At 39.5% G+C, this 23,845-nt stretch overlaps 1 protein-coding gene across 1 annotated transcript in view; it reads left to right on the top strand.

The window, feature by feature from the left end:
* The window catches only part of ARFGEF3 (ARFGEF family member 3), a 153,497-nt gene extending 135,313 nt beyond the window's left edge, over positions 1–18,184 (top strand). The window contains exons 28-34 of the mRNA XM_012748059.2: positions 1,170–1,346; positions 2,889–3,003; positions 3,816–3,918; positions 4,128–4,259; positions 6,738–6,859; positions 10,875–12,102; positions 13,341–18,184. Of these exons, the coding sequence (XP_012603513.1) occupies positions 1,170–1,346; positions 2,889–3,003; positions 3,816–3,918; positions 4,128–4,259; positions 6,738–6,859; positions 10,875–12,102; positions 13,341–13,532 (2,069 nt within the window). The 3' untranslated portion in view covers positions 13,533–18,184. The remainder of the gene's footprint in view (positions 1–1,169; positions 1,347–2,888; positions 3,004–3,815; positions 3,919–4,127; positions 4,260–6,737; positions 6,860–10,874; positions 12,103–13,340) is intronic.
* The last annotated feature ends 5,661 nt before the right edge of the window (positions 18,185–23,845 follow it).

The following is a 23,845-nucleotide window of genomic DNA, read 5'->3' as shown; positions in this document are numbered from 1 at the left end:
GAATGTTATGATGAAGTGATGTTTAAGATATGTCCCATGTAGTGTTTCCATTTCTTCCCAGAAGTCCATTTTCAAATATCATGGCCAGTTAGTGGGGTGTGCAGGAGCCCCGTGTTAACTGGGCCACAGCTATGTATCAGTGTCACATTCCATGATCACAGCCTTCCTTGGTGGCAGGATCTCACAGTCACTCTCTCTTGGCCCCAGGGCTGTGGGTTGCATTCACCAGATCTACCACTGACATAAAGAGACTGCTTGTAAGTATATGCAGTAGTATCAAGACAGCAACACCTTGTTTGTGTAAACGTCATAGGTGATAGGATTTGGAAAAAGATATTTAGTGCTCACCTAGTACAGCCTCTGACAGTATAAAAAAAGAATGACCCTTAGTAATTTTCTTGTTCTGAATTAATCAAGTTTAATATACACATTCATTCATCCCAATTTTCCCAAGATCAAAGCAGCTTTTTACTAACAGAATCAGAACCCTAAATCAAACCACTAATTAATTCCACAGTAAGAAGATGAGGTCTGTATTCATTATAATAAAGACTTGATAATTGATACTTTTTCAAAATCTATACCAAAGTTTGTATCGGAATTTTTTTAAAAACAAAATACCTTACCTACTCCCATATGTTAGAAAGTTAAAAGCCTTCCATCAAATAAGTATTTTATAGAATTATTTATATGCACTAAATCCATTTTACTGGTCAGCACAATTTCCTGCTTTCACATTGATTGTCGCTAAATGTGTGTAAGAAGCATTTAACCCGATATTTATACTCTTAAGAGTCTATCATCTAAGGAAACTAACTGTAATAAAGACAAAAATCCATATATAAGATATTTGCTTAAATGTCTTGAATATAAATAAATAATGAACACCCTAAATTAAAGGCAGTTAAGTAAATCATGGTAAAAGCATTTACATATTCTACAGGCATTAAAATTAATATTTGTGAATAATATTTAATGACACAATTAATTATGAAAAATGCTACTGAAGACCCTATATTCCCCAATTGGTGGTAAATTCTTTTTCCTTGTACTTTTTCAGAAGATGGGGACAAAAAGATCGGCAGTGCCAAGCATTGGCAGGGCACTTCCCTTTAATGACAGGCTGTTGCTCATATCACAGTTTTGCCTCTGACTTTTTTCTTTTTTAGGACCAGGGTTCGGTATCTATGCAGTCGTTCACCTTCTCCTTCCTGTGATGTCCCTATGGCTCCGCCGTAGCCATAAAGACCATTCCTACTGGGACGTGGCCTCTGCTAATTTCAAGCATGCCATCGGTCTGTCCTGCGAGCTGGTGGTAGAGCACATTCAGAGCTTTCTACACTCAGGTACCCACAGCGCCAGAGCAGTTCCTTTGGACTGTTTCTCTAGTAGGCAGCAGCACTGCCTAAAAGAGCTTAGTAAATACCTAATGCAAATACTGGTAATTATTAAAACAATTAATTACATGGTCAGTGCCAGCCTTCTAATAGTAGATCATCAAAGAGAAAACTGGTACCCTTGTATCCTCTACAAAATTATCAAACAGAATACTCAAAATACACACGTGGTTGAAAATAAAATACCTAGTAAGAGGTCTAGGATATCTGTGCATTAGGAGAGGGGAAATACATTTGAGTATATAATAAGTAAAAAAGAAGCACTATCACTGTAACCTATGGGTAGAGAGGGGGTATACCTGGGGGTGGAAAGGGGATATAGCTTGCTGTCCTGCTTCAGTTAAGGAGCCTAAAGGGAAGAAGTAGGGTTTGATCCCATTTTGGGCAAAAAGTAGCTTAACAGGCTCAAGATGAAGAGAAGTTTCTAAATTATCTGTGGCACTTTCACATCTTTTTTCAAAGTCTAGGGTCAACTGTACGTTGAGGTCAGCAGATGGAGAGGGAGGGACCTAGAGGCAGAGGGATTGTGTCAGCTGTGATACCAGTAGAACCACATGTGTGAAGATCTGGAAGTTTGGGAGCAGAAGAACCATCACTGAGGGCCACAGAGCTTATAAATAGAAGGCAAAAGCGTGTGGAAGTGAAAGGGGAGAGCCGTCCTTGCTGGAGAGGGTAGAGAAACTAAGGAGAACATGGACCCCCAAGGGGGAGAGTCACAAAGCAGAGATAACTGTGTCTCTACTAAGTTTAGCAAGGACAATTTGCCCTGCCAAAAAAGAACAATTGAGAAAGAAAACAAGTGGGGTTTTTCCATATGTAGGTGGTAAACCAGACCCTATCCCTCGGGGTCCGTGTGCTTAACCAGGGCATAGCTTTGCACAACGTGGGACCCTGGAGGATTCTTCTGTGTGGTTACAAGGACCTTGAGGAAAAATTCCTTGAATTGGCCAAATGTGGTTTTTAAAAGTGCTATCTTCTTTAGTCTGGAGCTAGGGTGCAGACTGAAGCCAGACTAACAAGGTTCAACAAGTGGTAGGACTAGAGATTTTTTTGTTTTCCAGGAGCATTTAATTCATTTTAGTTTGGTATCAGCAGTAAGGAAAGTATGTTTTACCTTATCCTTTCTTAAAAAAAAATTAAAATTTTTACCAGCTAGTAGAATATATGATTAAATATAGCTTAAATACTGTATCTATTCTGTTTAAGTAGATGAATTATACACTTTATTTTGAAACAAGTTTATCAACACATAAAAGTGAACCATATATTTCATCTTGATTTATCTAGAAATGAATTAAGCTAAAACTGGATACAAATTAGAAAGTTTCACTGGATTTTTTTTGGTATGGCCATTTTTTTCTCATTGTTCTATTTTTCTGATAATTATGTACCTTTTTATGACTCAGACTTCGCTCTTTTGCTATAGATGGCCATTTCGGTCTGTCCCTTTACACTAGAGCTGAGTGATACCTTGTCTCTTTCCTCCTGTAGACATCAGGTATGAGAGCATGATCAATGCCATGCTGAGGGACCTCTTCGAGCTACTGGTAGCGTGTGTGGCCAAGCCCACAGAAACCATCTCCAGAGTGGGATGCTCCTGTATTAGGTGAGAAAAAAATTTCCTGGCTCTCTACAAAGTTGAATTTTCATTACACAATCCAAGGAAATTACATTATCTTTGTAGTAGCAATCCACTTTTTGGATTGCTTTTTATAATTAAAAATGACCACGTGCTGATAATTCTGTATTCCCATGTTCAGGCAGCCAATATTTATCATGTGAGGCATGATACAGAGTACTCTGGTTCAGAGAAAGTGATATATGTAAAGTCCTTACCCTCAAAGAGCTTAGAGCCTATTTAAAATGATGTAACAGAGAGAGGGTCCCATCAAAAATAATATAGTGAGGAGTTAAGTGATAAATGCCAAGAAAGGACAGGAAGCTGCCAGCAAGGGCTTAGTCATAGCAGTGACACTTGGTCATATCCTCTAAGGTGGGCACTTGCTAGGTGGGGACTTTCCAAGTAGGAGAACAAAATGAACAAATGCATGGAGATAAGAATTATAAGTGATAATAAAAGGGTTTGGGGTTTGGTTTGATGTATTATTTGTAGAGCAGTGGTAGAAAATGTGGCTAGAATGGAGTCATCAGTACAGAATACATACAGTCTTGCATACAAGTCTAAGTTTAATCATTGGCCTATTTATAGTGGGGACCCTTTGATATTTTTTAGTAAAATGGTTTATGAAGTAGCACGTCGACAATGGGATATCGGATGGGTGGAAGGCAAGAGTGGTAAGAGACAGAAAGACTTGCAGGGAAATTACAGGATACATGTAGGCATGAGTCCATAAGGGCCGAAATTTTGTGGCAGCAAAGTGTCTGGATTCCAGACTTCTTTCCTTGTTTCTTGGGCAGGTACGTGCTGGTGACAGCGGGCCCCGTGTTCACAGAAGAAATGTGGAGGCTTGCCTGCTGCGCCCTGCAGGACGCGTTCTCGGCCACACTCAAGCCAGTGAAGGTAAATGGCTGGGAGGAGAGAGCCTTAGCTCCCTGAGGCGTTACCAAGCTGGGCACCTGGGTTCCGCCTGCCTCCTCAGAGCAGAGGGTGAGAAAGAAGTTGCAGGGTCAATACTTTTGTCCCAGGCATAGTGACAATGTCAAATCCAAGACTATGCCTGGCACCATGAACCAGGATGCACCCAGTGAGGACCTGCTGTCTCTCCCCAGGACCTGCTGGGCTGCTTCCACAGCGGCACCGAGAGCTTCAGCGGCGAAGGCTGCCAGGTGCGGGTGGCGGCCCCCTCCTCCTCCCCCAGCGCCGAGGCCGAGTACTGGCGCATCCGAGCTATGGCCCAGCAGGTAAGGGCTGGGGCTTTTGATCTCAGTGATTCTAGAACCTTGAAATACATGTTGGCGGTCCTTCCTGAAGGTCTTGCCTCACCAAACTATCAGGAATGACTTGGACCAGATCACAGTGTCATCTCTTCTCCATCTCTTGCTTGTTGCATCTTCCAGTGCCCAGATCAAATAATCTCCTTCCTGCAGCCTGGCCACTGTATTTTATCCACACCTTGCCTCAAGTACCTCTAAGTATTTGCTTACATATTATTGTTACTGCTAGAGTACGAGTGCCTAATGAGGGCACACTTACTGGATATTTTCTTATGTCTCCCATACAGAACACAGAACTTAACATTTAAAAAGTTGGTTGTGGGCCGGGCGCAGTGGCTCACGCCTGTAATCCTAGCACTCTGGGAGGCCGAGGTGGGCGGATTGCTCAAGGTCAGGAGTTCAAAACCAGCCTGAGCAAGAGCGAGACCCCGTCTCTACTATAAATAGAAAGAAATTAATTGGCCAACTAATATATATACAAAAAATTAGCCGGGCATGGTGGCGAATGCCTGTAGTCCCAGCTACTCGGGAGGCTGAGGCAGCAGGATTGCTTGAGCCCAGGAGTTTGAGGTTGCTGTGAGCTAGGCTGACGCCACGGCACTCACTCTAGCCTGGGCAACAAAGCGAGACTCTGTCTCAGAAAAAAAAAAAAGTTGGTTGTGAATACTTGAGGAGCAAAGAACGTATCCTGTACATTTACCTTGGTATTCTTACAGCAAGGCATAGAGAAGATGCTTAGTATGTGTTTGTTGATTCAATGAATTACTGAATCACAGAAGACCTTATAGTATTAGCACAAGCTACAGCTATGCCCCTAAGTGCTGTGGCAATCTGCCTGTAAGAAACCCTGTATGGGGCTTTCAGCAGCAGGATAACTAAATGCTACCCCTAAATTCACATACGTTCATAACAATGCTATGCATAGTAGTGAAAAAATAAAATTGGACAAAATTCTCACCAGTCATTGACTAGCTAAACGATCCATCATGGCATAGCAACAGACATGTTTGAATTGTGTCTTCCCCATGTAGAAATTATTTGGCATGTATGTGTGTTTATAATATTAAACAGGTTTTACAAATATATATATGAACTGTCAGATTTGCATTAATTTTAAAGAAATAATATACATTGGAGGTATACTCAAAAGGCTCTTTTTCTCTACAAGATCTGCTTTAATTCTTAAAGTTTTCTCTTAGCACACTGATAATTTAAGAGTTCCTTACCTGGGTAATCAGGGAATCCATCAGTTGATGTTTCCTAGGCAGGCCTGGCATCTGGAGGGCTTCCTCAGGTAGTGAATCGAGAACTTTTTGCCTCTAGTTGCTCACATCATCTGCTGAGCACATTCATAACATCCAGGACATGGCGATTCTACTGGTTCTGAAGGAGGGAGCGCATCCCCACAGAAGCCTCCATGGCCAGTCTGCAGAAGTTAGGACAGAAGAACAGCTGTGAGGCTGCCATAAAGAGCCACTGCCAACAGCATGGCAGCTGTGAGTTCCGTAGCTAGTGTGGCTAGGAGCAATAGCAGAGAAACAGAGGGTGGCCCTCCAAAGGGATAGCTTCTCTAAATGAGTTGTTGTTATACCCAGCTAGATAAAGACTTCACATATGCGTACACTAGTCTCTTCAACCATATCCAACCATACAGCAAGAATATGAAAATGTCAATGAGTTCCTCTTCTGAAATAGATTGAAGAAGAACAGAGAGAAGTTTTCAGTGAATCTTTAGCTTCTTGATAATTGTCTTTCTCAGTCCAAAATCTTTCTCCCGTTTTCACTCTTAGGATAACCCCATATTCAATAATCTGATAATTCTTACAAGATTTGGAAAGAAAAGGTTTCTTTAACATTAATCTTTCCAAAGTAAAGTAGCGAAGGTATTTCAAGTCATGTAAAGTAAAATCATTAGGATCAGAGATCCAGTAAGTGCTTACTATTTTCTTAGTCACATCTGCCATTGCCTAGTAGAGTCACGTGGCCACATCACTAGTCCTGACAGAAGTCCTAATTAATTCCTTATTCCTGTGTTGGATATAATAGGATACCAAACAGACTCAAAATCAGAGATGACCTTTTACAAACATAGCCCCTCTTTATTTACTCTTAATTAATATTAAATGCCAGTGCTTTCTATTTGGAATATAATGAATTGTCAAATGGTAGAACTAGTAATGTTATTAGTGTCAGCAGCTAACACTTATTGAGTATTTACTCTTCTGTTCTAATGATTTGCCTACATAATACATAAAAATACATAAAAATCAACTCGTTTAATTCTCTCAATAAACATACCAGGTAGGAAATCATTCTCAGCCTCATTTTATAGCTCGAGAAATGAGTAGACAGAACAGACCACTTGCCCAAGACCATCCAGCTAATCCCTGGTGGAGCCAGTGGAGGGGGTGGGGTTCTGAACTGTGCCTTTGTGTCCCCACGCAGGTGTTTATGTTGGACACCCAGTGCTCCCCAAAGACTCCAAACAACTTCGATCATGCTCAATCCTGTCAGCTCATCATTGAGCTGCCTCCTGATGAGAAACCCAACGGACACACCAAGAAAAGGTGAGCACCTAAGTTTCAACACATATGGTGCTTAAAAATTAGAAAGTTAATTTATTCCTACCTCTTGCTCATTATAATCCAGGCTTTGGCCAAGAATACTGAAAACATGTGGAATCATTTGGGAACAGTTTTCATAAAAACTGTTAGCCTTTTAATCAAATTTCCCACATTTCATATGTATGAGTTTGCTCAGGCTACCACAAACTACCACAGACTGGTAACTTAAACAATAGAAATTTACTTCTCACAATTCTAGAGTCTAGAAGTCAGAGATCAAGTGCATGGGGGAGGGGTAAAAATAGAAGTCAGGGATCGAGGTGTTGGCAGGGTTTCTTCTGAGGTCTCTCACCTTAGCATGTAGGTGGCTGTCGTCTTCCTGTATCTATGTCCAAATTTCCTCTTATAAAGGCACCAGTTATATTGGATTAGGACCAACCTTAATGACCTCATTTTGACTTAATTATCTCTTTAGCAAGTCTCTCACCAAAATACAGTCACATTCCAAGGTAGCATAGTACTTAGGATTTCAATATATGAGTTTGTAAGGGACATTCCCAGCCCATAACATCATGCATATTATAACCTTTTTAAATTGTAACTTGAGGCATAGTTCATATTGTTTCAGTGAAAAATACATAAACTTCTCCATGAATAACACAGTGGTTAGGAGACAAAAAGATCTGCGCTTTGCCACAGGAAACTTGCCCTTTTAAATACTATCATCCTGCTGAAAAAAATATTGTTCCTAGAGTTGAAGATGAAGGCATGACTGACATTTCCATTTTTAAACTTCTGATACATTAATACTAATGATAAGTGTTTGAGCACTGTATGTGAAGACCAGAGGGTAGATGTTTCCACTCCCATTTTACCCATGACCACACATTTAGAGAGGCTGGGTCACTTAGTCAAGGACACACAACTGTAAAGTGGTATAGCCAGAATCAGAACTGGGTTTCCTGAATATAAGGCCTCTGCCCTTTCCCATTTCAGGAAGAGAGTTGGTGCAATGGACTGAATGCCCATATGTCAACTTCATATGATTTAATCCTCACCCCCAATGTGATGGGATTAGGAGATGGGACCTTGAGAGGAAATTAGGTCATGAGGGTAGAAACCTCATGAATGGAATTAGTGCCCTAAAAGAAGAGATGTGAGACAGTCCTCTTTCTGCTGTGTGAGGATACAATGAAAAGATAGTTGTCAGCAGTGGGGAAGAGGGCCCTCACCAAGACAGGACCATGCTGGCATGGCATCCTGACCTCAGCCTTCCAGTCTCCATAACTGTGGGAAATCATTTTCTACCTTTTCAATGCCTCCCAATCTGAGACAATTGGTATCATTTTATGAGCTCTGAGAGATTTGTCCAAAAGTTAGCTAGTTAACATAGCAATTTGATTAATACCACCATATGAGTGAAATTCCTAGGTAATAATTTTTTTACTCAAGTGTTGCTATACACAAAAAGAGTATGTGGAATGTTCAAAAGTTATCAAGTGTGAATAAAAACTAAAATAAATATGAACCTGCTTCCCAACTTCAGAAATAGAACATTCCCAATATCCCATGGAAATGGATCCTCCCCAGTTCTAGCCCCTGCCTCCCTCAACTGTCAGTCACTAGTTTTTAAGTGTTGGATCTTTTTAAAATCTATTTTATGGGCCAAAGATTGTGCAGTCCTTTCAGATCTTTAAACATTGACCTACTTCAGAATTTCGTTTCTTTTCCTACCTCTTTTTTTTATGCTTCTTACTAGAACATTTTTGAAGTAAAGGCAGGGAAAAAGGAATAATAATAGGCTGGATTCAAACTACAAATACAACATAGGAATAATAACATAACCTAAATGTTATTGGTTTAAAAGGTTAAATTTACTTAGCACTTTTAATAGGCAATTATTGACTCACTGTAGTTAAGTAAAACAGGAAAAGCATATTAAATTTTTAGCCAATGCCACTGAGCCAAAAGACATTCCCTACCATTCTTTAGTTAGCAGAGGCAACTCTTAGCATAGGATGCCATGGAAGATCCTTAACAAACCTAAGGAAAGTTTGTTATATACTGGTCAGGTGCATCCTTAAAGGTCCATGTTAAAATCACCATGGAAAAAAAGACCTAAACTAAAGCCAGATAAGAGCATTCAAATAAAGAGAAATCTGGGTTTGTTTTAAAAAGCTTTGGCACTGATAGCCCCAAGCTTTACTCAATCCACAACATCTTAATTAGAGCTTTAAGATGTAGTTTAAACTATGAATCTGTTTATCTCTGATACTGACATTAGCATGTTTTAAGTCAATGCTTATTATGCAATTAACTCTCAATTATCCAATCTGGAGGCTGGCTTTCAGAAGCAGGAAGATTGCAGTCCCCTTCTTAAAGGTGTGCTGAGAAAAAGGTGGAAACACTTGGGTACAATGAATTGGAAAGTTATTTGTTGATTTTGTTTGAGATCTTTCTTGTCTGTCAGCATAGCAGATTAAGAATTACATATCTTTTAGCTCAAACCTAAATTAAAGGGTATGTTGTTCTTGTATACATGCATAGTTAGCAATTTTATATCTTAAAGCATTAAAAAGATGGTTTTGCTTGATAAAGATATTCCACAATCCAAAGATGGCTTTATGCTAGTCCTCTTTTCAGGTGTTTGCTAGAAAATGGATTTCCATTTCCCAGGGAAGTAACAGAAAGTATCCCTGTGGGTCAAGGGTTTTACCCCTGCAGAAGGATGATCCAGCTCTTCCTTCTGGTTGTGCTTCCTGCTTCTGGAGTCCGGACCCTAGGGGGAGTTCCGTTGAAGTGTCAGAGCCATTTGTTAAGGAGAGCTGTTCCTCCAGGCAGTGATCTCTGGAGCAGCCCACTCCCAGGGCTTTTGTCATTTGGTTTGTTTTGGAGACTTACCGAGTACTGCTGTCACCAGACTGTCACCAGACATTTTCCCAGTTACTGGAAATAAGATGCTGCCGTTTCCCTTGAGGATGTTACAGTATCATGAGGAGAGACTTGCATGATCAGTGAAGGATTTCCTTTCTTAGTTAGGGTGCTATAGTCTGGACAGGAGACACCAGACCAAACTGGTAGCTTTCAGAGCCCTCTTCTTCAGAAGAATTTGTATTCAGGTTTCCTAATAATTTAAGTCACTTAAGTAGAAGCTGACAGGAGAGGAATGGAGAGTTATTGTGTAATGGATACAGAGTTAGGGATGATGGAAAAGTTCTAGAAATAGTGGTGGTGCTCTGTTACACAACGTTGTAAATATACTTAATACCACTGACGTGTACACATGAAAATGGTAACTTTGTTATGTATATTTTACCACAAAAAGTTAAAGTGATTTATCCAAAAAGGTTGTTTTTGAATGACAGTCCTTTGTTACTCATTTCTTCTTCCTTGAACGTAATGTGTTTTACCTCAGTGACAACTACCAAAGGGCAAAGTTAGCATTTAGATTTTTGTAAGATTTTTACTTTTCCTGCTAACTTACAAAAATAATAGTTGTACCTTTGAAATCAATGTTGTTAATAAGAGTTGTCATAATTTTATAATTATCCAGTTTGGGGAATTAGTTGGCAATATAATGTCTTAAGCTATTTTTACAAAATTCTAATACCAATGAAAAGAAAATGAAACAATAAACCCAAAACCACATTGGTGAATTATTAGTAAAACGTCTGGTTGGGCATCTCTACTCCAAAAATTTGAAATCCAAAACGCTCCAACGTTTCAAACTTTTTGAGCACTGACATAGTGCCTGCTGCAAGTGGATGTCATATGACCTCATGTGATGGGTCACAGTCAAAAAGGAGATGCACAACATACTCAACACCCCCCCTAAAAAAGACCCTCCTACTGCGATGTATCAATTCCACACTTGCCCAGATGGTTACCATATAATGCCCCCAGAAGTTTGCAATTTCACATATATCACTGGGTGATGTCTGCATGGCCTTGAAATAACTGATATAAGACAAGACATAGGATATGACACCATTATTAATCAACCTCTTTCTTTTTGAAGCGTCTCTTTCAGGGAAATCGTGGTGAGCCTGCTGTCCCATCAGGTGTTACTCCAGAACCTGTACGACATCCTGTTGGAGGAGTTTGTCAAAGGCCCCTCTCCCGGGGAGGAGAAGACGCCGCAGGTGCCGGAGCCCAAGCTGGCCGGCTTCCTGCGCTACATATCCATGCAGAACTTGGCGGTCATATTCGACCTGCTGCTGGACTCGTACCGGACGGCCAGGGAGTTTGACACCAGCCCCGGGCTGAAGTGCCTGCTGAAGAAGGTGTCTGGCATCGGGGGCGCCGCCAACCTCTACCGCCAGTCGGCGATGAGCTTCAACATTTACTTCCACGCGCTGGTGTGCGCCGTCCTCACCAATCAGGAAACCATCACTGCCGAGCAGGTGAAGAAGGTCCTTTTCGAGGACGACGAGAGGAGCACGGACTCCTCCCAGCAGTGCTCGTCGGAGGACGAAGACATCTTCGAGGAGACGGCCCAGGTCAGCCCGCCGCGGGGCAAGGAGAAGCGGCAGTGGCGCGCGCGGCTGCCGTCGCTGAGCGTGCAGCCGGTGAGCAACGCGGACTGGGTGTGGCTGGTGAAGCGGCTGCACAAGCTGTGCATGGAGCTGTGCAACCACTACATCCAGATGCACCTGGACCTGGAGAACTGCGCGGAGGAGCCGCCGGCCTTCAAGGGCGACCCGTTCTTCATCCTGCCCTCCTTCCAGTCCGAGTCGTCCACCCCGTCCACGGGCGGCTTCTCCGGGAAGGACACGCCTTCCGAGGACGACCGGGGCCAGCCCCGCGAGCGCGCGGCCGAGTCCCCGAGCCTGAGGGCGGGCGGCGGGGACGCGCTGCTGCTGCTGCCGCCGCCCAGCCCCAAGGTGGAGAAGAAGGACCCCGGCCGCAAGAAGGAGTGGTGGGAGAACGCGGGGAACAAGATCTACACCATGGCGGCCGACAGGACCATCTCGAAGCTGATGACTGAGTACAAAAAGAGGAAACAGCAGCACAACCTGCCCACGTTCCCCAAAGACGTCAAAGTGGAGAAGAAGGGAGAGCCGCTGGGCCCCAGAGGCCAGGACTCCCCGCTGCTTCAGCGGCCGCAGCACCTGGTGGACCAAGGACAGATGCGACATTCCTTCAGCGCGGGCCCCGAGCTGCTGCGGCAGGACAAGAGACCCCGCTCGGGCTCCACCGGGAGCTCCCTGAGTGTCTCGGTGAGGGACGCCGAAGCACAGATCCAGGTAGGCACCCGGGGCCGGGTTTCCGAGTGAGGTGTCCCCGTGCAGAGCTCACGTACGTGGTCTAAGATGTGATCGAACCAGCAGGGGATACGGACCCACTTTACCTCCCAAGTCAGGGGACTGCCTGAGCCTAAGATGTAGGGTCTGTCTGGATCAGTACACCAGTGTAAAACCGAAATTTTACTGGCAGATAATTCCAGGAACTGTTTTTCTCCATTGTGATATGTATTAGTGAGAATTAGGAACCCACCTGTATAAATTAGGTGGAGCTAAAGCTTATAAAATGTATGGACCTAGTTTGCCATTGGAAAATGGCCTCGAAGAAATTCTTAGTTATGAAGCTTTATTTTAAAGGAAAAAGGCAAAGTGCATATTAGTGTGGTTATGCCAATGAACTTTTTTCATCTCAGATTTTTCTAGCCCATCCCAAGCACATAAAAATTCTCATTTTTCAAGGGGCTTTGAGTATGTTTGTTCCTTCATATGTTTATTATTTGTAATTGTATGGTATGGTAGATCCAAATTTGAGAAGAAAACAGTGCCTATACAGTTTTGGCCAGTTTGAAGAGAGAATGTGAGAAGGAAGAGAAAAATAAGAATATAGAGAGAGCCTATTTTAAAATAACCTGAATGTTTATCTTAAATTGTAGATTCTTGTCACTGGCATATATTCTTAGAATGAACATAACTTTGGAATTACCATGAATCTTGCAAGATGCCAGTATATTAAATATAGAATTAAAATTCAGAATCTGCAAAAATCACCTTAGACTAGACCAGTCAAACTGAGATGTATGGCTATTCTTTAGCAGACAACCTTCTTGGCAAATCATATTACCTTAATTGCCTTTTCATTTGCTTAGGATTTTAAAATTATCCTAAATTAAGGCAGACCTAGTCCAAATTATCTGGGCATTATAAAGACTGCTTGATTAAAAATATCATGTGGCCTATGGAAATCTCATTATGAGAAGGCAAGAGAGGTCTTTTAAATCTAAGTAATATGTAAGATTTTAGTAGTTTGGGACAGCTGAAAATAAGGCATTTCTAATGTGATATGAGTCTCTGCCCACCCTTATAATGTTCCTATAGTAAGCTTTAGTGTTAACTTCATATATATATTAGTGAAAACTAATTTCTTGCAGCTAGAACCCATTTACAGATTGGGAGGACCACACACAAGTGTTCAAATGAAACTATGGGGAAAGCCACTGATTCTCTTACATCCTGTCTCTTAGGCGTGGACCAACATGGTGCTAACAGTGCTCAATCAGATTCAGATCCTTCCAGACCAGACCTTCACTGCCCTCCAGCCAGCAGTGTTCCCATGCATCAGCCAGCTGACCTGTCACGTGACGGACATCAGAGTTCGCCAGGCTGTGAGAGAGTGGCTCGGCAGAGTGGGCCGCATCTATGACATCATCGTGTAGCTAACTCATGTTCCACTCCTAAGAAAATACATTAGTGAGGGTTAGAGTCAGCCTGCCAATCCAGCTGACAGCATTGCCCCACTTAAACTAGTGTTTCAGAGAACAATGTTTCCTAAGGTCAAAAAGCCTTTCCAGCCACTCCCTAAGTATTCAGCATTGGGGCCACACATACTAACATTGTATCTTGATGACACAAATGATACTTTGATTTTGCACATTATTATAGAAGAGTCTACATTCTCTGATATCTTCCCAAATCTTGAAGTTTATTTCCCAGTGCTTTTGCTTACAGCATTGTCCCCAAATGGGTCATTTTCAAGGGCCACTCCTTTGAACACACTACATCGATCCATTTGACAAATAAATGCAATTCCTAAGGCAGTATCTGCTGGTAAGTCAAGCTGATATGTAAACACTCAGACATCTAGTACTAGACATTATTAATTGGAAGAAGATTTATATTATGATTGTGGGTTTGGCTGGGAAGAAAACAAACAAACATATATTCTTGGGTGTCATAATCAAGAAAGACATGACTTCTGTTATAAAATAATCCAGGACATTTCAAAATTATTCCTACATTGTGAAGATTTTCAGGTATTCACCAACTTCCCCATGTAAGGTACTATTGTGCCTTTATTTCCCCATTTCAGAAGGAAGAAAATTCTTTCCTACCAGGGTGTTAAGTCTGTGGCTTGGCAGCCTTTGACACAGAGTGCCATGATAGTAGCTGATATATATGTTGCAGGCTGACGGGCTACTCTGGCAGCCCTGTTATTCTTGGCTTCTGCCCCCAAGGCAGACAAGGAAAGAAAAGAAAAAGTGGTGCCTTAATCCTTTGTTGCACAGACATTTCTATGCCCCACATCTATCTGAACATAAGGTATAACCATTTGGTTTTTAAGAAAACAAATCATTAAAATGCAACTCATTTTATATCAACACCCTTGGAGGAAAGAAACTCAGAGTCCTCTGTGCATCCAGAGAGCAGACTTCTCAGGGAAGGGAGCGATGATGATGAAATCATTTTAAATCGTAAAATACGATAGAGCAGTCATATGAAATTGTCAGTTATTCGCATACTAGTCTCAGAAAATAAAAGGGAACATTAAAGTTAGAAAATTTTTTCTACTTAAAATATTTCTCCTAACAAGTTTACCCTATGTTTAAAGCCTTTTTATTCAGACCGATATTTTAAGTGTACATTTATCTTCCTGAGTATTACTAGAAAATGAATTTGAAAGCTTTATGTTATTACTTACAATATTTTTGTATTTGTTACATTACAATAATTATTGAAACTCCTCACTCAAGCCCACTTATATATATTCTAGAGAATAGAGTTAGTTGCTAAGGCTTATAATTTTCCAGCCCTTAAAAATGTATTCATAATTGAAATATATCCTTTAAAAATAAAATATCAGGCTGGATGCGGTGGCTCACGCCTGTAATCCTAGCATTCTGGGAGGCTGAGATGGGCAGATTGCTTAAGGTCAGGAGTTCGAAACCAGCCTGAGCAAGAGTGAGACCCGTCTCTACTAATTGGCCAACTAAAAATATATAGAGAAAACATTAACCAGGTGTGGTGGCGCATGCCTGTAGTCCCAGCTACTTGGGAGGCTGAGGCAGGAGGATTGCTTGAGCCCAGGAGTTTGAGGTTGCTGTGAGCTAGGCTGACGCCACGGCACTCTAGCCTAGGCAACAGAGTGAGACTCTGTCTCAAAATAATAAAGAACAATATCAATTGTACAGTATTGAAGTAAGGATTTAAAAGGGATTGACTAGTGGTGGTAATTGTAAATTTTGCCCTCCTTGAGAAACATGGAGCAGTCTATCTATAGGGTTAAGGGAAAGGCAGGGTTCTCTGACTTCCTTAGGTGATCTAAAAGACCCTATCCATGCATGATCCTCAAACTTTTTAAACCGGGGCCAGTTCACTGTCCCTCAGACCGTTGGAGAGTGTGGTGCACATTCCACACATGCGCACTGTGGGCCCGGGACAAGTCGGCTGCTAAGCAGGACAGGCAGCGACAGCAAAAACACCTAGCAGGCTGCATGTGGCCTGTGGACCCCTGCATCAGTGTGTCATCTAGAGATCACAGCATCTGGAAGACATTTTTCCAGCTTTACAAAACACTCTTTCCTTCAGTTTTTACTCACTAGACAATAATTCAAGTTTAGACACAGATCATCAACTATTTGATCTTAACAGGCAATGAATTGCTGAAGTATCAATGAGCTCTGTTCTATACTTCTGAATTTTTATACTTTGGAATCAAAAGTCAGGTAGATAACTTTTTTCCCACAAAAGCAGTACACCATGGTTATTTTGTTTCTTTTTATAGCATATCTGAGGCTCAGATTTTCTTTGTGAGCCTGTGAGTATTCTATAATTTACTTGGGGAAAAAAGCCTTTGTATAAAATTAGAGTATATATACATAAAAACTTTCTATAAAGCATAAAAATTCAAAGGAAGCTGTCTCAATTTATGAATGTCACATCCCAGAATTATGTTATTTCATTGTTTAGAAATCAGAATACATTTTCCCACAGATTATTATAGGGTCCAAGGTTGGTTCATGAAAATAAACTTATCCCATACTGTGTCCAAACCCTGTTCTAGTACTAGCCTGACTATGGGTCCCAAGAACACAAGGATGAGAATATGTACACAGCTGTTTACCTACAATTTTGTAAGAAGTTTTTGGTACCTTTCCATCCTGTCTTCTGTAACCCAGCCCGAGGCCCACGTTGCTTTTACGCCCACCTCTATTTCTAACACACTCTGCTCTGGGCTTACCTGGCTTCCACAACCATGACAGGTTTCAACTAGAAAAGTAGCTAAGTCACAACAGTATTTCCCAGAGGTTATTTGCAGTTTCCAAAAAGGATGCTGCTTGATGCAAAGTAGTCACTGAAAAGCAGGACATAAGTTGACTCTTTCCAGTGTGGAGAGGAAGGGAGGTGATTAGGGACATGTGTGTGTGTGGGGGGGGGGGTGGCCCCTTCCCAGACTAGTCTCCTCCCTCCTTTCTTTCTTCACTCCCTAGAAGTGTCAGGTGTTTTTCTACTCACAGTCCCTATTGTGGCAACAGTAAGACCAAGGTCAAGGCAGCCTTTTGAAGTTAGGAACAGTTATTAGCATGTATTTACAGATCTAAGCAGAACAAGTTTTACACATTGCTTTCAGTTGCCTGTATTTACTGCCAAAAGTATTTTACACTAAAGTCGAGATTTTTCTATTCTTACATTTTGGTAAAATGTGCCTCAAGAAATAAGCTTCTGGAAAACTCCAAGTGTAAGAGAACTCCTGATCAAATAACCCAGCCAAGTGCATCCACTCTTTGCCAGAGTTCTGTCTTTCATTGAAGACACAGGTTTTGAGGCTGGAGGGCTGGTGCATTGTTCATAGGATCTTTCCTAGCTCTTGTACCTCCTGATCTGCTTTTAAACATGTTTAAGACTGCCTCTATACACCACCTTGTTATGTATCTCTCTACTCTTGTGATTATTTTCTGGCTTTCACCATAGATCTAAAACCAGAACACCTTTATCATTTGGGGGCTGTGTAATGACTGACTAATAAGGACCCAGGCAGATGCTAACACACATAGCAGCTCAGATGGAAATATTTTAAATCAAACACGACAAAACTGTTAATATCATTTAAAAGTCCCTTGAAATTGAAACTTCTTGCTACAGTGATCATGAGGTTTTTTTGTTGTTAAGGAGAAGGCATACACAGAATCAGTTGAGAGAGTCAAATGCCTTAACTATAAGAAGGTAATGCACTTGTGTAATAGATATCCTTGCCAAACACTTCACAATATTGCTGATATTGGGAAGTTTTCCTTCTCAGAAAGGGAAATCCATTTGTGTCAGTCCATCAAAGTCAACAGAATGAAGACCTTTGTTTAGCACAGATTACAACAGCAAAGGTTTATAAACAGCAGGGAGCAGGGATGGTGAATGTTGTCAATGCAGACCTTTATACCTAGATTATCACACTTCCTTCTCACAGTAACCTTGTGAGACAGAGTATGTTCCTCACTCTCTCAGATGAGAACATTCCCAGAGAGGTTAAGAAACGTGCCCCAGATAACAAGAAAGAGGCAAAGTTAGTTGCAAAAGAAGCATTCCTGAATTCAAAGGCCATACTCTCTCTTCCGATACTATGCTGTCTCAGTGCATGGAGTGAGCACTCCAGTATGAGAGAGAGAGTTTCAAAGAATTAGGCAATCAAAGTGAGAATATTTAGTTGATATCCCAGATCTGTCTGGGATGATATGGGAATTTTTGAAAATAAGGTTTGAAATTGTTTTAAAAAATAGTGTTTATACATAGAAAGATCATATATAACATTGAGTGTCTGAAAATAAAGGAAACCAAAATCTAAACTTTCAGTATTCCTTTAGAAAACTCACCAAGTTAGGTGGAGATGATGGAATACTACTGTTCGTGGCCAGCTTTGAGTCCAGAGGAACATGGCAGGCTGTGTCTGGAATGGCACACATGATTTGTAAACCTTTTTCAAATACTATTTAATCCACTGAGAATAAAGTGCCCTGTAGCCAACGGTGCCTCTTTACTTGCTTCTCTGGGAAATACATGGTACTAAATTTGTAAGTCATCATCAGAGTTTAGGAATATGCAGAATGATAACTTTTTTCTCAGTGTACATTCACTGAAGGAGGAAGCAACTGGCTGGACAAGATTGTTTAAAGAGCTAGGTGCTGGGGGCATTAGGTCAATGTTCATGATAACCACGTGCCATAACACCTAAATATTTCTATGTGTTTTCCAGACAAGGAAACAGGCAGAAGGAAAGTCTGGAGTCCTGCAGTAAGCTAATGACAAAACTTACATATGCTTGGGTACACTTTAGGTGATCCCATTGAGAATTAGTGTGGCCTTAGAAAAGTAAAAGAGCACTTTCTGTTGGAAATATGAGCTTGTTACTGGGAAAGATTTATAAAATTGGTCAAGAACTTGATTTATATGCTTCATCCCAAAAAAGAGTGTTTTCTTGACTAGTGGAGCAATCTAGAAAACATACTTTGTTTGTCTGGGAGATACCCTTCCTCTGGCTGTATTGTAGTGTTTGTATCTGATGTAGAAGTAACAAATAACTTAAAATTTCAGAACAGAACACCATTTATATTTCCAAAACACAATTATTACTACTTCAGGGATGACAGATAAAAAAATAAACTATACCCTGAGTTGGATTTCCTTATAAATGGTGGCTCCAATTACTATTAATAATTTAAGAAAACTACTACTATACCACTAGCACCATATCAAACCCTTTCCCTATATCTTTGTGCAATAATATGCAAAGGGGTTCCAGGGAGGAGAGACTGGCTGACTATCTTAGTGACAAAACTGCACTCAACTGCTGGTGAATCCATCCAACTGTGACCATCCATCCTTTTCAACCAACATTAACTGTTTGTACTTTTGGTTCCTATCCTAAAGGCTTAACCAGTGGTTGTCTAGTAGCTTTTGTCTTTAGAACAGTGCTTCTCCAACTTTAGTGCACATGAAAATCACCAGGAGGGCTTGTGAAAACAAGCCCAGGTTGCTGGGCTCATGCCTGGAGTTTCTAATTCAGCAGATCTAGAAATTTGCATTTCTATCAAGTTCCCAGATAAGGCCAATGCTGCCTTTCTGGGAACCATGCTTTGAGAATAACTGCCTTGAAAAAATTTCTAACTACTACCTTAAAGATCAGCCTGACTTATCAAGCACTAGAGAAAAACCGAATTTACCCCTGGGCAGACAACTTGGAGTTGGATTCTTGACAGCATTCCTGCTCACTCTTCCCAGTTTCCAGTTTTATTATACCAACAACTGGTTTTTACAAACTAGAAGACAATGAATGTATAAGTTCTATGGAACAGTGAGATAAGTCTAAGCTTCTTGTTTTTGTATTTAAAAAAATATTGATTCTATGGATGGTCATTTGTATCCTGTTGAAGGTGATTTTAAGTTTAAGTATATAGAATTTGAATTTCTACAGTCCTTGTAGTTTTAATGTAATGTTTCCATGTTAGTTCCATTACAACCTTGGCTCCTGGCGTACAGTAATTTTTGAGTAGTTGCTCACTGCCAATTATTTTACATCTCTCGTTGGACACCACAATATTGGCACTTCAAGATAATATGACACTACTTGCTGTACCTACATCTTTCACTTAACTGTCTGGTGTAAATTAATATTTTAATTTTGTATATATCTGTAAAGAGTCTACCAAATGGCTTGATGGAAATTTTCAAAATGAACCAAAATCCCTTTAGGGCAGTAGGTATGCCTGTTTTGATTTTTCAGTAAATATGTTGTGTTTGTACGCATATCTGCACAATGGAAACCATATTCATTATATCATCTTCCAAATAATGAGGAAAATATAAAACTGAATCAATGTGCTTTGGAAATACAGAGAAATCATGTTGACTCAAATATAGAGGGGACTTAGTTAATCTCTTAACTCTTTATTCAATTAATTAGCTTTAGGAGATTCTTTTTCCAGTAAAAATATAGGGACCATATAGGAAATGATTGAAGAGGGAAAAAAATTAGGTACCTAAAATCACAACCCATTTATAAACTATATTAATTATAAATAATTGTTATGGATTCAATAAAGTTTGTCTAAAGACTTCTGCTTACTAAATACCCTGACATCATTTAAATCAATTTAGTCTAATGTATGAATCAAAGGTAATAATTATATTTATTTAATACTAGAATTAGTAAGATCAGAAAGAATATCAAAGTGTTAATGGTACCAAGGATTCAAGTTCTTGCCTCAGTAGATGGAAATAATTGAGGAGTTTTTTGAGTTCATTTTTTTCCCATAATCATTTTTTAAAAATTATGTGTGCATTTAGTTCTTTTAATAACTGATTTTAAAATTAAATTGATATTTTAAATTTTTAGGAATAATTTATTTTCACATTGTTTTACCAAAAAGGGGAGGGGAGTTTTGGAAAGTCAATTTTTTTAAATAACATGTGAAATAGTATGTTTCCTTTTAAAGCCAGGAGGGCTCAAGCCCTGACACTATGAGCCACCAGTGACTGTCCATGGCTACCTCGTGAGCACGTACAAGCTCCCCTGCGGGTCTTTCACCTGGGTCTTCTTGGGAGAGCTTCTCTATAATAAAAATTGGTTTCCCACTAAATAGGCAAAACTGGGCAAGGATGGATGCTTTTGATATTTTTGTTTTCACTTCTGTTGAAACCATGTGGTAGAATATCCAGGTGTGGCATGATGGGGCAAAAGCAGGTGCCTACAGGGAAAGGTTATTTTTGTTTCTTGGTTTGTGTTGGGGGTGGGGGAGAGCTAAGACTAAGATGTTTATTGCCCTAATCATGCCAAAACACTATTATTCAAGATGCTTCTCCTGCATTTCTAAGAATAATCTTAAATAAATTACATTATAAACATTCCCCCTACTACTGTCTCCCACCCTAGGTAAAGCCCATAGGTGGTCTGGGTCCTTTTATCCTTTCTTGTATTATGCCAAAGAATCAACTTATTTTCACTGAAAATGATAAATAAACTAAGCTTGGTATAGCCATAATGATTTAAGTCAGTATACTATTTTACCTATAAAATACAAAATTTCATCCTTGCAACCATTTACCAGGAGCCTTGAGCTTTATGTTTACTCCAAAGGCCTTGTCAAGGAAGTGTAATTTTTGTTTTGCCTTCTTATTTACTCAGTTTGGTCACATGTACTTAAAAAGACAAACAGAAAAGCACCCTACTATTTGTATGTTGATATAACTGTTTGATTTGATACAATCTGTCTGTTCCTTGTTTAACAGGTCTCTGTAAGCAAGCTTGCAAGCATTTTGTGTACATTTTATCTGAGGTGAAAATGAAAATTCTAAAGAGAAAATATTTTAAAAGATACTGTATTTATGTTGCTTGTGTTGTAGAATAAAGATTCAAACGCATTGAAAATCTGATGTGTGAGGCAATTTTATTCACTGAATAAATGTATCAAAATAATGTAAATAGCTTGTGTTTACAGAATTCTGCAGAAAAGAACCAGATTCCTTCCCATGGCATTTCAGAACTCTGAAAGGCCCTTTTCCATCCTGTAACTTGGAGATAGCCACTACTGACAATTTGGTATATGCCTAAAAAAAACAAATTTGCAGAAATATATATACCATTGTTTCCTTTTTTTGTTTTAAAAAAATGAAGGCTTATTCTATGTTGTTTTGATTTTTTTCTTCTTAAGAATGGGTGTAGATATTGACATTTATTTAAAAAATTGGAGTACTACTTTTTGTTCTTTGACAACTAAATCCCTCAATTAATAATAAGGACATTATTAAAAGGTAATATTGACAAGAGAAGTACAGTCACTTTTAACTTCTGGTATTAGATTGCATTTTTAAGTGTAGCAGTATCAAAACATCACATCGTACTTCATAAATATACAATTATTGTCAATTAAAAACAAAAAAAGGTTTTTAAAAAAAGAAAACAAATTTTAAAACAGATTAGCTGTTTCAGAAGTCTATAATGTCATAAGCCTAGGTATGAATCATCAAACCAATCATAGAAAATTGCTGTTTGGCCAATAGAAGGATGTAAGACCAAATTGCGGTAGAAATGAAATCTTCACATGTGACCTGAAATCATGATTCTATTATTCATATACTCTGGTAATCTCACAGTTATACCACTAAGACTCAATCACTTCCATCATAAGGATGAAATAAAACTAAAATAGACATTAATGTACTTTGCATAAGGATGTCACAAACATAAGGGACCAACTGTGTTCATGGATGGAGAGACCTGTGGCAGAGTGGAGAAGGCCTTGGGCCACAGCTAGGAAAGCAGAGTTCACATCCCCCACTTTGTCCTTTTTGGGAGTGGGAAACCTGGACATGTGACTACTCAGAGATCAAGTGTCCTGCTTTATAAAATGAAAATCTACTCTTACCTCAAAGGGTTGTTTTAAAATAATATGAAAGTTCAACCTTGTGCTTTGCAAACAAACACTAAGTGCTCTGTGCAGGAGAATACCTTTTTCTTAAATAGCCCCAGTGTTTTGCAAGCTAATTTATACTTGAGATCTAATATGTACATATTTTTGCCATTCACATCCATAAACATACCCTAACAGAAAGCTCGGTGTTTTACACCAATCTAATATGAGGAGGCTAGCAGCTCAGGAGCACATCTCTTTAATCAAACAGTTTTAGAAATAAATTATAAGTCAATGGCCAATTCTTCAATTATTAATATCCAGCAGTGAATATACTATGTATATAAATCTATACATATTTCTTTTAAAAAGGGACTTGATATACTTCAACTATTTGGTTTATGATCAAAACTTATAATTTAGCTTTGATGTATATTTCATATCACTCAGAAAATTCACTTTTCTATTCAGCTTAAAGGTAGATTCAGTAAACAAGTAAAAATAGAATTAAAGCATAATGCACTATTGTGGTCTTCACACATTGACCAACATTGCTATTATCTCAAGCCTTTGAAAGAGCACTTTAAGCATGTTTTCTATCTTCTCCTTGTTTATGTTTATTTATAGATTCCTAGTTACAACACCAAGACTTTAGTGCCCTGAGCCTGCCCTGCTAACCTAATCCGGTTGCACCAAATGTTTTGTTGTAAGAGAAACAAACTATCCAATTTAATGATCTCATTCAAACTCAAAGATCATAAAGGCATAGTTAAATCCCAAAGAAATTTATCAGATTCTAAATCATTTCTATAAAAAAAAAAAAAAGTACTAGGTTCTATTTGAATATGAGGGATCAAATGCACAACAGCTTAGAGCCGAGAACTCAAATACTGGAATCTCAATTCCGTTTGATATGGTTTCCTTGCCCCACTTATGGGGAAGCTATATTGAACTATTGTTGTAACCAGTACAAAGAATGCAAGGAAATAAACCAACATTCTCTAGTGGTATATCTAGCAGAGAATGAATTAAAAACACAAGAAAATGAATTATATGTTGAATGTTTTGATGCAGACAGTTCCATGTTTGACTCACCTTGAAGAAATAAGTACTGAAGCTAATTTACCAATTATAAAGGAAAGATATTGTTGACTATATTACAGTTAAATGTTCAATATTCCATGGTTCATTTTAATCTGTAATAGCCATCTAGTCAGTAAATTCTTGCTCGCTTTTTCTAAATAACTATGGGTTATAAAAATAATATTCTTCTAAAGTCTAGATTTTTTTTTCAAGTGTAAGAAATGTATATTATAGACCTCTCAGATCAAAACCATTTAGAAATGGGCTTCTTG

Source organism: Microcebus murinus, chromosome 5 (genome assembly GCF_040939455.1).
Source record: "Microcebus murinus isolate Inina chromosome 5, M.murinus_Inina_mat1.0, whole genome shotgun sequence".
Lineage (NCBI taxonomy): Eukaryota > Metazoa > Chordata > Mammalia > Primates > Cheirogaleidae > Microcebus > Microcebus murinus.
The sequence above is the reverse complement of the archived record's forward strand: the minus strand, read 5'-3'. Positions and strand labels throughout refer to the sequence as shown.